This window comes from Catharus ustulatus, chromosome 1 (genome assembly GCF_009819885.2).
Source record: "Catharus ustulatus isolate bCatUst1 chromosome 1, bCatUst1.pri.v2, whole genome shotgun sequence".
NCBI lineage: Eukaryota > Metazoa > Chordata > Aves > Passeriformes > Turdidae > Catharus > Catharus ustulatus.
The window spans coordinates 55,424,602-55,439,875 of NC_046221.1; the positions used below are offsets into that span (position 1 = coordinate 55,424,602).

The following is a 15,274-nucleotide window of genomic DNA, read 5'->3' on the forward strand; positions in this document are numbered from 1 at the left end:
GCAGGAAATCTTTATTGTACCGAGAAGAATGGGGGAGGAAGGAAGAGGGACATTGGGCAGAACCCACGCTGGCCAGGTGTCACAGGCTACAGAAGGCCAGGGAAGCTTTTGCACAGCTCAATTTCTCCATGCTGGGCTGAGGTGGCCGCGGGGGTTTGGGCTGGGCTGTGGTGGCTCTAGCAGGGCCCGCAGGTGTCCCAGAGCTTCTTGCTGTAGCGGGGCAGGGCGCAAGGGCTGTAGGCGGGAGCAGCACAGGCTCTGCCAAAGGTGCAGAGGCCACCCGAGGCCTGGGTGGCGCCGGCGCCGTAGAGGCCGCCCAGCCCCAGGGAGCCGCCAAAGGCCGGTGCTCCAGAGGAGCCCACCACGGCTTGCTGGGGGAAGGAGGTGAGGATGGGGCCTGGGAAGGTGACCACCACGGGGGGCGGCTGGATCAAGGCGGACGATTCGGGGCACTGGCGGGCGCACAGCTCGTTGCAGCTCTCAGCGATGGGCTGGGGCACAGCCACGCTGGTTTTGGGGGTGCACAGGTCATAGCAGGACATCTTGGTGAGGGGTGCAAGAGTGCTCTGCAAGAGATGGTAGCCATGGCAGGAGTGCAGCGAGGCAGCACCCAAGCCACAGTGGCCACAGATGGAGCAGAGGGCTGTGGGCAAAAACGCTCACACACTTACCCTTGTTCTCGAGGTGGAGGAGGTGGCCAGGCGAGTGTTTGGCCTGATCTGGCCCAGAAAGGGCTTTTATAGCTGCTCCAGCATTGCTCAGTTCCAACCAGGCCAATCAGTATGGTGGACACTCCCTGAAGTTGGTGCTGCTTCTGCTGACACCTGTTGTACTGTGCAGCCCCTGCCCCTCCCTGAGTCAGCATCACCCATTTGCCACCCCAGCACCTCCCACTGCCCAGGACATCTTGTCCTTCCTGCCACATCAGATACTTGATAGCTGGGATGGCACACAGGAATTTGGCTCCAGGTGCACATATGAGGTCTTGGAAGGGCCTTGGGAGGGCTGAAATATCCCTGAGGTCTCTTGTTCTTTTGGGGGGTTTCTGATCCTTATGCCATGTATCTCAGAGCTAGTATGAGGGCTCTTTGTTCCCTGTGTCACAGAGCTCTCTGGCAGTGCCTGGGGGTCAAATGAAGTCCAACTCCGCTTGGCTGGCCAGTGCTGGGTGTGTAGGCAGGGCCTCACAGGAGCTGTCTTTCCCTGGGTGTTGGGTCAGCTCTGCCCTCTGCCCATCATCGACATTGGCACATGGCAGGGTCTTCCTGTAGCTGCTGTGGCCAAGGAAGTGGCACTGGCAGCATCCCAGCAGGATAATTGCAGGAGCTGATGGTGCAGCTTGGGGACAGCCAGAAAAACCAGCAGTCAGCAGAAGAGCCCTGTGGCAGCAGGGCTGAGGCTGGGCCTGGGCCCCACACACATTCCCCACCTCTGCAGCCACCCATAAAAGTGCTGTCCTGGCCCAGGGCTGCATCCGCTGCTGTGGCCTCGCTCTGCTCAGCCCAAAGCCGGGTGGGTTCTGTGGGGATCTGCCTCCTGGCCAGGTCCCTCCCTGGCTACCAGAGCTGCCAGGGCAGAGGGCATGCGGGCACCAGCCTGGCACAGCCAGGCCCGGCTCAGCATCCTTGAGAGATCAAAGATGAAGCCTTTGGCCGGAGTCAGGCTGGGCACAGGGACTTGGGCAGGGCTTGTGCGAACTGGGGATTTAATGATCAGGGGCAATGAGGGGGCAGCTTGGCAGAGTGCCAATGCTGGGCAGTGTGGGAAATGTTGTGTGGCTTTGGCCAGTCAGGGTCTGTGGCAGGTCTGGGAGCAGTACACTGCTGAATCAGGAGATCTCCATGTCTCTTCTAACCCCAGTTTTTCTGAATTCTCTTTAAGTCTCATCTCTGTCATGCCAAGATGTCCTGCTATGACCTGTGTCCCCCAGATGCAGTTATTACCTGTGTACCCCACCAAAACCAGCATGGCTGTGCCCCAGCCCATCGCTGAGAGCTGCAACGAGCTGTGCGCCCGCCAGTGCCCTGACTTGTCTGCCTTGATCCAGCCGCTCCCCGTGGTGGTCACCTTCCCTGGCCCCATCTTCATCTCCTCCCCTCAGGAGAGCACTTTGCACCAGCAGTAGTGCTAATTTGATAAGGAATGTGCTAGTCTGGGGATGATGCCTGGGGATGAGCCTCTGCTTATTGTTTTCTGCCAACCCCATTGCTTTTTGTAGGCCATTGACCCACTTCAATCATATTTGAAAAGCAGAAGGAGGCCCTTCATACCTATCTGAAGTCCTACAAGGTTTTGAGAAAATTAGTGGACTAAAGAAACTGAAGAGCACAGCATTATTTGCCTCTCCTGTTGGAAGCATTTTACAATGAACATTCTATGCATATAAGGGAATTAAGGAACAAAAGGCACAAACACTGTAGTAAAGCAGGCTTCGTTAGCTCTGCTGCTCATAGAACAACTTGTATTTGACACTGGGCAATTATCCAGTCAATAATGACACCTTCAGCTTAACAAAATGTCTAAGATGAAGATAGGGGAGGTTTAGAGGCTGTTCAGTCACATGTTATTCAACACGTAAAATCATGCTCTGCAACAATTTTCAATATTGGGATATTTTTATCTTGGTGTTACATAAAAGAGCCCAAAAGATAGCTTAGGTAAGGAAATCAGCTGTGAAAGTAAAGAAAATAATTGCCTTTCACAGGGTCTGAAAGAGGAAAATACGGCAATTTTAGCATTTTGTATTGATCAGGTGAGTTGCTACCTTATTTTCTTTGCTTTTTTTCCTGTAAAGAATATTCACAGAATATGCAATAAAGTAAGTGCTATTTCTCACAACTTTCCTAATTTTTTTGGCTTCAACATTATTTTATTTGCTGGCTTGTTTATCAAATTGATGGAAATAATTAGGGAGGCCCTTAAAATACTTTTGTTTCTTTTGGTTGATTTCGTCCTTAGGTTTGTGTTGATAGTAAACAAAACTGATACTTGTTAAAACCTAATAAGCTCATTAGGGTTTTTTCCCCCAAAAATATGATAAAACAACATCTAGGGAACCATCTTTTGTGATGGTTCTTGGAGGTCAGTGGAAATCTTACAAGAGTGCTGCTACATGAATTGCCAGGCTGCTTTGCAGCATGGTCCTCATCTTGCTAGGGGTACATACTCCTCCTCTGTCAAACCTCCTAACATAAAACAGGGAAAAGGTGCAACCAAGAGCAACTTTCACAAGTGAGCTCTGGCAGACATACTGTTTACAAAGGATTTATGCGTTGAATCTATTTGGAGCCTGTCCCAATGCCCTGAAGCAAGAAATGTCATTTATATTCATATCCAAAAAAGTGGAGAAAATTATTCTAAAATAATTAAGGGCTGATGGAAGAATGCCAGGCTTTCAGACAAAATCTACATTGCTGAGCATAGGCATGAGACAGGTATTTTGCCTCTACTCAAAGCCACTTGTTTCTACACGGATTCTGTTTGTCATCAATACCATCAATACCAGGTTTCTGGATGCTGCACATCCATAGTATTATAACATTTTCCTGTAGGATGAGCAATTGCAATGAGATGCTGCAGTGCATGAGAAGAGGAAAAACATGGTATGCTATATAGGCTTTTCCTCGCTACATCCCTTAGCAATGGCTGTTGTCCTTATAGATTGTTCTGGACCATCTGGTGTATTTCTTGGATGGTGCATCCACCAGCTCTCCCCAGCTGCCTGCAGCTGTGGCAGAGTGTCCTGGGGAGATCTGATGCAGAGCTGACTCAGATCTCAGCAAGCCTGCTTCTCTTTCAACCTTCCTGTGGTCTCAACAGAGATCTTCTTATGTGTTCTTCAAAGATTAACACACCAGATCTGTTCTTTTTGGCCTAAATCATTTATTATTTGCATTATGCATGTTTCTCCCTCCTCTGAGTTATGCTGTTTTCCTGCAGAGTCCTGAATAACTGAGAGTATGGGCTATCCTACTGATAGGGTCAAGAGTATTATGTTTAAAACCTGCAGATATACATCTCACCAGTCTAAGGGATCCGGGATCACCTTAACTAATACCAGGAAAAGACACAGTTTGAGACAGACAGAAGCGAATCTCTAGCTGCACAGACTAGTGAAGGCTTCACATGCTAATCCAAATGACACTTTATTCATCTTAGAGTTCAAGACTTGTGCTTTAGCTGTCTCACAGAGGAACACAGGGAGAGGCCACTGATATCAGCACTATCCTGCCTGGCATCTTTGGAGGTGCAAAGAAAGCTATGGACCCTTACACAATTCCCTGGCTTTCAGAATGTGGTTCTGATTTTCTCATCAGCCCAGTATTAGCCTCACAGATTTTCTAGATCACTGCTGATTTCAAAACACTTTGGCACACTTTGAAATACAAAATTACATAGGAGAAAGCAAAGAAATACTCCAACATTTCTTTGCATACATTTGGATTTTCAAAAATGCTTTCTGATTTCTGATTCTGATTTCTGTACTTTGGAGACTTAGCTATTGAACACATTGAGAGGAGAAAAAATGCACCTGTGAAATGTTGCATTGATAGGAAAAAGCAGCAGGTTTTCCTGTGTTGTGTAGCTCCCCTGATTCCCCTTCTCTTCTCCCCAGTAAAAAAAAAAAAAAAAAAAAAAAAGGAAAAGAACAATCCAACTACGAAAAGAGGGTCATTTAGGTAGCATCTGAAGTCAGCACCAATCCAAGAAGTCTGCTCCATGTGTACACACAATGTCTGGCTGAAACAACTAACAGAGCAGAACTGGTCACCAGTTTTTAGTAGCAATGAAAAGATTTCCATTAATTTGTTATAAATTGCAGTGAGATGGAACCAGCTGGGCTCCCATACTGCAGCAACTTTGTTTTGTACATGCCAATTCATTTGCATAAATGTCATCTGCCAGCCCTAAAATTGGTTTTTTTTATGGGTTTTTATGCATCAGGATCTGAACTCCTGCAGGCTTAAGAGGAGATTTGGGTCCATGTTCACTCACAGTCTAAACTGAGGATGCAAAGCATACGGCAGTGAGGGCTGTTCTGTGCCTGAAGCCTGCTAGTACACCTGGCCTTGAATGCCAAAATTCTACCATTCTACAGGCCAAAAATAGAGGGTGCTGATAAAATGGTTGTTGCTGATCTTTGCAAAGCCAAATCACTGGTTTAGTCATTAGCCCAGCATTTGTGTTCCATGGGATCTGTTAGATACCATGCTCCTGATTAATCATTTTTTTCCTACAGTGGTACTAAGCTGGTTAATTCGGCCCCAAGGGAAGCAAAATATTAAAAAATTCCAGGTTTGCCTTTCATTTGATTTTAGCCATAAATGCAGCCTCTGTGTTGCCCTTCTTTCCATATTCCCTACCCATTCAGTAGGGAATCAGTCCCCTGACTCCGGGCCTTTATCCCTCTGTCTTATTTTAAACTTCACTGATGCAAAATACCAGTCAGAAAGAGGAGGGTTGGTTGCCTGGGGAAAAAAGAGCCAGAGAGGACATTTCCATCTTTTTTGCAGTCTGATGAGTGGAAGGGTAAGTTCACAGTGGCTCTTGCAGCAATGTTCCTTTTTTCTGCCTCTCTTAAAGCAGACATTAAGAAATGAACATTGAAATTTGAATCACTTGCCTATCTAAACCTTCCTCCTAATACTTCAAACCCCTTTCTCAAAGACAACAAAGTCAAATTTGCGCCCATTGAGCAAAAACTGCCCCAATAAATTTTTAATTTTTCTTTGTTTTTCTATATTTTTTAGATAGATAAAGAAGAGCACTAGTTTCTTGAGATCAAAAATAAACAGGGCACTGACATAGGACAAAACTGCTGTTTTATTAAAACTGCTTTCTGTGGGAAAAAGAAACTGGCTACCGGCGCTACTTCTAAGCAACCAAATCACCATGAGGTTCAGAAATACGTATCTGGAGAAAATATGTATCCCAAGAACAGCTGAATAGGAGAGGTCCAGATGTCATTCTTATTCCATTCCAGGAAAGGGGAAAAGGTTTCATACAAAAACATATTTTTTCTCTATCTCAGGAAAAGCTGTATTAATAAATAAGCATCACAGTGTGAATCTCTGCCCTGCCTCCATCTGTTAAGCTTATACAAGACTCCAGAGAGTCTTCACACAAATAGCATTAAATAGAAATGAAGAGTGGCCTGAAACTTATTTCTTGGTGCCATAAACCTAGTACAAGAAGCTCAGTCCATGCTGCCAGGGCAAAAAGCATACCCTGAATTGTTACATTTCCCTTGGTTTCTTTGCTGGTAGCTGCTAGTGTACAGAAATTACTGAGCTTTAGTCAGATTTTTGACTGACTAGGTCATGTTTTTCATGTTTTTTCCATTAATGGGTGAACCACCAAGGACTCACAAAGCAGTTTCTGCCTATCCCAGAGGAGCAAAGAGGTTATCTTGAGGCACTCTTTCCCCTCGGAACATGTGAGAAAGACAGCATGGAGGAGACCCAAGGCTGATAAAGCCTCTCTATGTAAACTTCTCTCCCAGCAGTGTTTTTCTGTAACATTGTCTTGACGCACTAAGATGCAGATGTTGCACTTACAGGACAGAAGGGTGCTGAGGCATAATGAGTGGATACTACCCTGCTGAACTTCTTTGGAGGTAAAACAGCCAGCTGCAACTGGAGGACAAACTTGGGTGAACTTGGCCTGCAAAAAGAAACTATGCTTTGGCAAGCCTGCAGGTTTCTATTTTGAGAACAGGAGAGACAGTTTTTGGAATAAAGTTCATTGCAAAAAGGAGTTATGGGTAACATTTTAATTGATTAGGTAAAGTAATCCAAAAGTACAAGGTGGCAACAGGAGCACAGTCCTCTGGGATCAGTCTCAGGGATTCCCTCTGTAACTGATATCTCCTTAATATCCCAGCCCTTCTTTATACCTCCTTTCTTTAAACCCCTTATTTCCTTAGTTTTTCTATTCTTTTTTGTTAATTAAAAATCCTTGCAGTTTGTATCACTCTTCACCTAATTTTCCAAATGTTCCTCCTGAGTCCTCTATCTTTTCTTCATCCCTACCTCTATGATCCACTTTCTCTCTGTATATCAGTCTTCTGCTAACATTCATTCCTGCTCTTGTAATAATGCTCAGTGTTTTGGAAGTTCCAAATAATTTCAGGGGGTTCAAGATCTCTGCTTTCCATACATTTCTTCAATTCGAAGAAGCTTCCTTCTAAGCCTTCAGATTTGTGCATGAGAATGACCAACAATATTATAATGTACTTTAATTAGAAAAAGCTCACTAAATGACTGCACACAGTAGATACTCTGAGCATGTATGGAGTAGCTCTAACCAAGCAGAATTTCCTGGCAAATCTGTGTTTTTGTGGAGATGTAGACTCCTTAGGCTACCAACTGCTTTAGTTATCTGCTCATTAACTTGTCACATCCCAGAGATGAAGTGAGCAGAACTCACTTCTGCTGACATGCAGATTGCAGAGCAGCAATAGCCAAAGGTCAACAGCTGAACACTGTTTTGTTTACCAAACAAAAACCCCAGCAGCCATGCCAGCAGGCTTATGCCACATGTTGGACACACTGCACCACAGGTTACCTTGTTCTTGCCTTTTTCAACCCTTGTAGCCCAGGCATCACCCTGACTCCAGAAGATGCCTTTGGGGCCTCTTCACGTGCCAGCAATGCACTCTCCAGAACCTTAGAGTATCATGTTCAGGCAACACCCCTCTGGGAATGCAAAGTATCCAGGGCTTTTCAAACTCCGTGGTGCATTTCTGCTCTTACCTGTGGAGCACATAACCTGTACAACACAGCCTGGATGAACTTCCACAGTGTCTGCAAACATGCAGAGTATCTGGCACTGCCACATGATGAGTCCTGCATGGTGATGAGCCTTGGGCCCACCTTCCTCCTCAGTAGGGTGGACCATCAAGCACTCCTATTTCCTCCCTCCTAATTCATGTTAATTATTTTGCCTGGTTTTAGCCTCTTGTAGTTTATGGATCCAAATGCTTTCCTCCCTCTCTCCCATCTCTGTGCTGGGCTTCTTCTTCTTGTAATCATGGAACTGAGTTATGTGTTGCATAATGTGCAGGAGCCTGTTCACATGAGTTGGCCTGGCATACAATGCTCCTAGAAACTTATTAATGCTTCTTGACTGCATGTCTCACTACTTGCATTCTGAACACCTTTTAAGCCTTCTTCTATGTCTTCCCACTGAGAACTATTAATGTCCATCCATAACCTCTGCTTCTAGGCCCTTGCTTGCTGCTTCTCCTCCCACCATCCCTCCAGCACAGAGGCCCCAGGCTGACATCCTCTCCAGCATCCCAAATCTCTTTATTTCCCTCCATTATGTAACATTTTCCCTTTCAGTTGCCAAATTGTCTCCCTGTCCCCAATGCCATCTCATCTACTGATTACTTAAAACTCACACATCACTTGTCATCATTTCCATATGAAAGTGTACAGTTTCTGTGACAAAGCTGTCATGGCAACTTGAAATTTGTCAGGTTTTCACATTATACGTAACCTGCAAAACTGCATATTATTAAACATGTTCTGATGCTCCCAATTACTTAAAAAGCATTCCATTGCCAAATCCCATTGCTTTATTCAGTCAACATTTGTCATTTGGAAGAAAACTTCCATATCAATTTGCTGTTGCTTCAGGGCATTGATGAAGGAGGGTGCTCTTCTGTCATGCTTGCAGCAGACCTGGAGTAGATCAAAGTCTCTAGTACTTTTCTGGCTCAGCTGGTGGATGAACTTAAGAGCTGCAGTAGGATGGGCTACAAGGGAATGCAATTACTTCTGCACACATCTTTAAAAATAGCTTTAAATTGTCATGCAATAGCTGTTGTCAACATTTTTGAAGGGCATTGCTTGTTAACATTCATGTTTTGGTTAACTACATTCAAATAAATGCATGCTGATGACAGATCTAGATACAAATCAGATAATTCATAAAACCAACATGAAACTCAGATAGGTACTAACAAACCTGTGTTCCCCTCCTTGAAGCACACAGAAATGCTACAGAAGCCTGGCAGAGCCAGGCATTTCATACACATCTGTGCTGCTGTAGAGACATTTCATTCACTAATTTCATCTCCCATTTCATCTGACTTACAAACACCTATTCTGAATCTTGCTCAGCCTCCCATTAGTGGCAGATGGATTTTCCTTATTTTTATTAGGCAATGAGGCTTAGGTGTGGGGAAAACATTTTATTTCCTTTCTGATTTTAACTTCAAGTGTAAGCACACGCAAGTATTTTTCCATCTGTTGCCTGATTTTCTTCTTCATAAGCCTCAGACATCACTGGAACTACCACATCTTGGGAAAAACATACTTGCTTTAAGAAAGAATACTGAGGCTGCTGAGGCTTTTCCCTGTGGAAAGATAAAAGGTTTAATCAGGTATAATGCATTGACTGATTTCCAAATTTTTAAATTTCCCTACCAAGAAACCTTTTTACTGTACAAAACCTATATTAAGAAATCAGTAGTTAATGAATCAATTTAAAAGAATTAAAATTAAAAATTGCTTAATATATAGTTTAATAAAGTAATACATCAGCTTGCTTTTTCTCCTCTATATGTAAAATGACTTCCAGTTTATTCCTTTTTTTTAAATGAAAAATCACATTTGCTCTGCATTTTCTGGACAATTTTAACCATTATATTTTGTATTTGAAGCTATTGGGACGTTCTGGGATAAAATGCTCATAAGAAGGAAAAAAGGTGTTGAAATTTTTGTACCTCTTTCTAGATTTGGGTCAGGCAGTACAACATACATTACCTTCCCACAACCATTCAATCTCCACCAAGCTCAGCAGGATCCTGAGGTTCTTCTTTGGCATTATCAAGGAGACATTATTACAGTTTTCTCCATCATTTCTCAGGAGATGTCATTATTTTGGAGTATCTGCAGGATACCCACTGTGATGTGTTACAAATTCATTCGTGTGTTTGTGGATTTTGAATGCAAGAGTAGCTGTGGATAGATTATTTCCCAGACAGGATTATCTGACCTGAATCCTACCCCTCTAATGAAGTCAGAAAGTCAGTTTTTTCTTTTCTCCCCTCTCCTCTCCTCTCCTCTCCTCTCCTCTCCTCTCCTCTCCTCTCCTCTCCTCTCCTCTCCTCTCCTCTCCTCTCCTCTCCTCTCCTCTCCTCTCCTCTCCTCTCCTCTCCTCTCCTCTCCTCTCCTCTCCTCTCCTCTCCTCTCCTCTCCTCTCCTCTCCTCTCCTCTCCTCTCCTCTCCTCTCCTCTCCTCTCCTCTCCTCTCCTCTCCTCTCCTCCCCATGAACATTTCACCCTCCACATACTCTCCAGTAAACCCAAATTATCTACCTCCTTCTTTCATAAGTCTCAGTGTTTCTCAACTTCTCCTGCCAGGATATCAGAAGTTGTATCATGTATCAGCTCTCATTTCTGTGATCTTTTGCTTGAATTTCTGATTTTCACCTTTGTCTCCTTATATTTTTGGTGAACTTTTCACATCCTCTTTCAAGGCCTCCTTTGGCTCTGCTATAGCCATAGTTAGCACCTGTCAAACCCTGAACAACTAAAGTTGTGGTCTTTTCTTATCAGTGTTCTGTTTAAAGAACAAACAAACAAACAAACTGCGCCCCGCCAAACCGCCAACCCACGAACCACACACACAGGCGCACAAGCATACGCAAAATATTTAGGTATTTCCAAACGTCTTTCAAATTCTTCTGATTCCTTTACAGAATACAGTAATTTCGTGATTATAAGCCGCACCATTTTGACTAAAATTTTGGTCCGAACCCAAAGTGTGGCTTATAATCAGGTGAGGCTTATATACGGACAAAGAACAAAAAGTTGCTGTCCTAGTTTGGAGGACAGGTGTCTGCTGAGAAAGGCAGGAACTTCTCTTTGAAATGGAGAATGTAAACCCCCTCCCTCCAAATTATTAGAATTTTGAAATCAAACGGCTCTCAGGCAAAGATATGGGAATGAGGAATAACAGTTCTTTTCTAGGGAAATTAAAATAGAAATACAGTACTACAAAGGAACAAACTCCAAACCCTGACAAAGTCAGAGTACAACCTGACACCCTGTCAGGCAGGGTGTTGGTAGCAGTCCCATTCAATGGTGGCTGCATCCTCCTGCAGTGACAGATGTGATTCAGTTGGAGCAGTGCTCCTGTAGAAGGTGCAGTTTCCCTCCAGAGGTCCAGTGGTGATGTGGAGAAATCTGGTTTCCCTCTGGAGTCCAGTGGAGAAAGGGGCTCCTTTAGTGTCCCAAAACCTCTGTTTTTATCTTGGTAAGAAATGTTGGGCTCTTTCCCCTGGCTGGAGCAACTTCCAACGGGATGAAGTCATTTCATCAGACACACAGTGGGACTCAATGGGCCATTAGCAGAAAATTACTTTCTGGAGGAAGGATGGGTTGTGAAAAGATAAAGAACAATGCCCTGCCTGGTTTCAATGGATGGCCCATTAGGAGAGTATCTCCCGCAGAGATAAGGATCACTGCCCCCACCCTCAACAGATGGTAATAGAATAGATACCTTTTATCACACTCTGTATTGTAACATGCGGCTTATAATCAGGTGCAGCTTATGTATGGACAAAGAATGAAAAGTTGCTGGCACCATGAAGTGCGGCTTATACTCAGTGCGGCTTATAATTGTGAAATTACTGTAATTTTTCTGAATTATTCAATGCCTGATGTTGCCAAATACTTAACCACACATCTTTCCAGAAGACCTAGTATTCCACATCTCTTACCTACTGCTCCCAATAACTCTAGTTCATATTTTTGAGAACAGTAAGAACCAGTCTGAAAACTGGATGCAAATAGCACTGTATGTGTCCCTCTGGAATCATCAGAGTCTTGACCTCCTTGTATCTTGCTAACTTTATAAACTCATGCAAAAGCCATTCCTACATCAACAATAGTTAGACATTAACCCTTTCAGCATCACAGTAGGTCCCATTAACTTTGGTCAGTTACGATTTCTTTGCATTGCATAGGCTTTTCTAGTGAAAGATGTAGTATGGTTTTCCAGTATAAGTGGCATTCTCACTCAGTGGTTTGCTTTAGCCTTTCCCCCCTTCTTTCATGATACAATTTCCTCTCACTTACTACAATTGCATTCAGATCTATTGATCATTGTATACAAATGGTCTGTTTTTATTGAACTTGCTAGTGACTGATGAGATTTCCCCCAACACAGAAGGACTTTCAGCTCTTTATAAATGTTGTAAAGAGATGCTGGGAAAAGAATTCAAGAACCCAGTGTTGTTTGGAAGAGAAGCACCTGTCTCAACGAAAGAGGCAGAGACATTTCCCAGGGAGTAAACAAAACACTATGGCCAATAGGAAAGCAGAGGGCTTCATCTACAACTTACCAGAAGCCAAAATATCTGCTGAATGTTTGTCTTAAATATCTACTGAATTCTACCTGAGGGCAACATTACACAGGGAAGATACCTTCTGAACTTCTTCCTCATGAGTGAAGACGGAGAGATAGAAGGATGGATGGATGGATGGATGGATGGATGGATGGATGGATGGATGGATGGATGGATGGACGGAGCAAATGGCAAAAATAGAAACATGGAAAGACAATGAAGATAACAAGAAAACAGGTAGCAATAGTATGGCAGAAGAGAATAGAAGTTCTGTTGAGGAGTATATCCTGTTCTCTCCCCTAAAAACTCATCCTCCCCTGAACTCTGCTACTTTTCATTTTATGTCTTTGCTCCTTTCTGCTCCCTGGATGATCCTATCTCTGCTGTAACATTTATATCCTGTCCTTGTATTCTGCAAGCCCATTTTGCCTCTGAGATGAAAGCCCCTTCTTCCTTTCCCCATATTAATTCCCTAAAATTCCATCTCTCATCAACACTTCCAAGCCCATTTTATTTCCTATTCTTCCTTTCTCTGTAAAAGGTTCTTCTTTTGAGGGTGACAAATTTGGTTTTTCTCAATTCCCACCAAAACACATAATCTTTCTCATTTTTACCTGATTGCTATTTTTAGGAAAAACATTCCAACTTCAGTTTTTCCATCTTAAAATTATTTGCTTCTTCCATTTCCTGGATAGAATCACAGAACAATTTGGATTGGAAGGGATCATGAAGATAATCTAGTTCTAATCCCCCACCACATCTTCCATTAGAGAAGGTGACTCAAAGACCTGTCCAGTCTGGCCTTGAATAACTCCAGGGACTGGGTATCTACAGCTTCTCTCTGCAACCTGTTCCAGTGTCTCACCACCCTTACAGGAAAGAATTTCTTCCTTATGTCTCATCTAAAGCCATTCCCCCTTGCCCTGCCACTACAAGCCCTTGTAAAAAGTCTCTCTCCAACTATCTTTTAGCTCCCTTTAGGTACAGGAAGGCTGCTCTAAGGTCTCCTTGGAGCCTTCTCTTCTCCAGGCTGAACAACCCCAGCTCTCTCACCCTGCGTTCAGAGGAGAGAGGCTCCAGCCCTCCAAGAGTTTTATGGCCCTGCTTTATATGTGCTCCATCAGGTCCATGTTCTTCTCCTGTTGGGGGCCCTAGAGCTGGATGCAACATTCAGAGTGGGGTCTTGCAAGAGTAGAGGAACAAAATTATCTTCCTCACCCTGCTGGCCTCGCTGCTTTGGAGGCAGCCCAGGAGATGGCTGGATTTCTGAGCTGCAAGTACACATTGGGTCACGTCAACCTTTTTGTCAACCAAATCCCCCAACTCCTTCTCCCAGGGCTGCTCTCAATCTATTTTCTGCCCAGCCTATTTGTACTTGGGATTGCCCAAACCAGGGGCAATACCTGAAACTTGGCCTTGTACTTCATGAAGTTCACATAGGTCCACCTCTTAGATCCAGGTCCCTCTGGAAGGCATTATTCCCTCCTCCAGTATGTCATCTACACCACACAGCTCAGTGTCATCAGTAAATGTGCTGAGGATGTGTTTGATCCCACTGTAAATATCACTGACAAAGGTGTTATAAAGTCCCAATATTTGGTCCCTGAGGAACACCACTCATCACTGCTCTCCACACAATATTTCACTCTCCTGCCCAACCATGTCACCCATATTTGCCCTCTCTCAGGCTCCCTCTTCTCTTCATAACCCAGCCAGAGATTCCCCTTTCTACATTCTCCTTTCTTCTCTGAGATATCCTCTAAGGCTTGCTTTCACTAGCTTTTCCCACAGAGGTTTTTCTCTCTGTCAAAACCCTAAATCTACCTGCAAATCTCATCTTGTATTTATCAGTTCACTGAGCCCTTTACTCACTTGAGCTCAGCTCTTTTCAAGCCTTTTGCTGCTGAAAAGCCAACCATGAACATTCAGTAGCTCATATTCAGAAGTATCCACTTCATCAGTCTCAAAAATATGTTGACCACAATTTCTCAAAGGCTAAGTGAGTCACTGTTTCACTGTCACTGTTTTATCCCTGCCCACACTTGGACAGTTCATTTAACAAATAAGTGACCATATCAGGGGATATGCTCTACTGCACCAACAGAGAGCTACAGGGCACAACCAATAGAAGAAGGTATTCTGATGGCATTATCAGCTCAATACAGGATTTTGCAGCTCTTTTCCTTTTGATTTAGAAACCAAATATGTTCTAATAGCACTGAATGTTTCATGTGTTTTGTTGGTCTTGTTTCATCTCTAGTCCCTCCCACAACACTAAGAGGGATACTAGAAGTCAGTCCAACTTGAACTTACATATTGCTACAACAATTACAAAGGATCTTGCACAAATTGAGTAAACAGGCTCTGAATTTTATTGTAAGATGAATATAGCAAGAAAAATGTCGCCAGCAAGCGGATGCCAATTTAAGATATGAAGGATGTTTAGAGGACATGCCATCTGTATTCCAAAGAAACTGGATTCACAAGTCTCAAAAAATCTGGTAAAAATAAGCCTACTTCAGTGGATTAAAGCAGACTACTCTGTTGTATTAGCATTACTAGGTTGTTTCCATTCAACAAAGACATTTAAACTAGTTCTGCTCCGTGTGTGTTAAAGATACAGATATTACCTGTTTGAAGTGTCAGAGCAGAATGTGATGCCCACAGCAGTAAACACCAGCAATTGCTATTCAAAACTCAGGATGATACCAGGATTTGCATATAACTTGAAAGAGGATCAATAATTTCAGGCTTATATACTGCAGGGGATGCATGCTGGACTGAAAGAAAAACTTTTCTTTTCATGTGACAAGTGAAACAAATTGAGTTTGCCAATCCATGATGTTCTTGTTTTGCATGGAGCTTTGAGACGTCACCTTTACAGCAAGTCAGGGTCAAGGTGAACCATGAGTGT

The 15,274-nt window shown here is 43.7% G+C and overlaps 2 protein-coding genes across 2 annotated transcripts in view; both read right to left on the minus strand.

Annotated features, from left to right (window-relative positions):
* Window positions 1-176: 176 nt before the first annotated feature.
* Window positions 177-2,082, minus strand: LOC116993707 (scale keratin-like). The gene is made up of 2 exons (XM_033054652.1): window positions 1,944-2,082; window positions 177-643 (listed from the first exon to the last, which is right to left on the minus strand). Exons 1-2 carry the CDS (start codon window positions 2,080-2,082, stop codon window positions 177-179), a joined length of 606 nt encoding a protein of 201 aa, XP_032910543.1.
* Window positions 2,083-8,290: 6,208 nt separating this feature from the next.
* Window positions 8,291-15,274, minus strand: part of LOC116997656 (biliverdin reductase A-like) — a 50,408-nt gene continuing 43,424 nt past the window's right edge. The window contains exon 7 of the mRNA XM_033062726.2: window positions 8,291-9,364. Coding sequence (XP_032918617.1) covers window positions 9,223-9,364 — 142 coding nt within the window. The 3' untranslated portion in view covers window positions 8,291-9,222. The remainder of the gene's footprint in view (window positions 9,365-15,274) is intronic.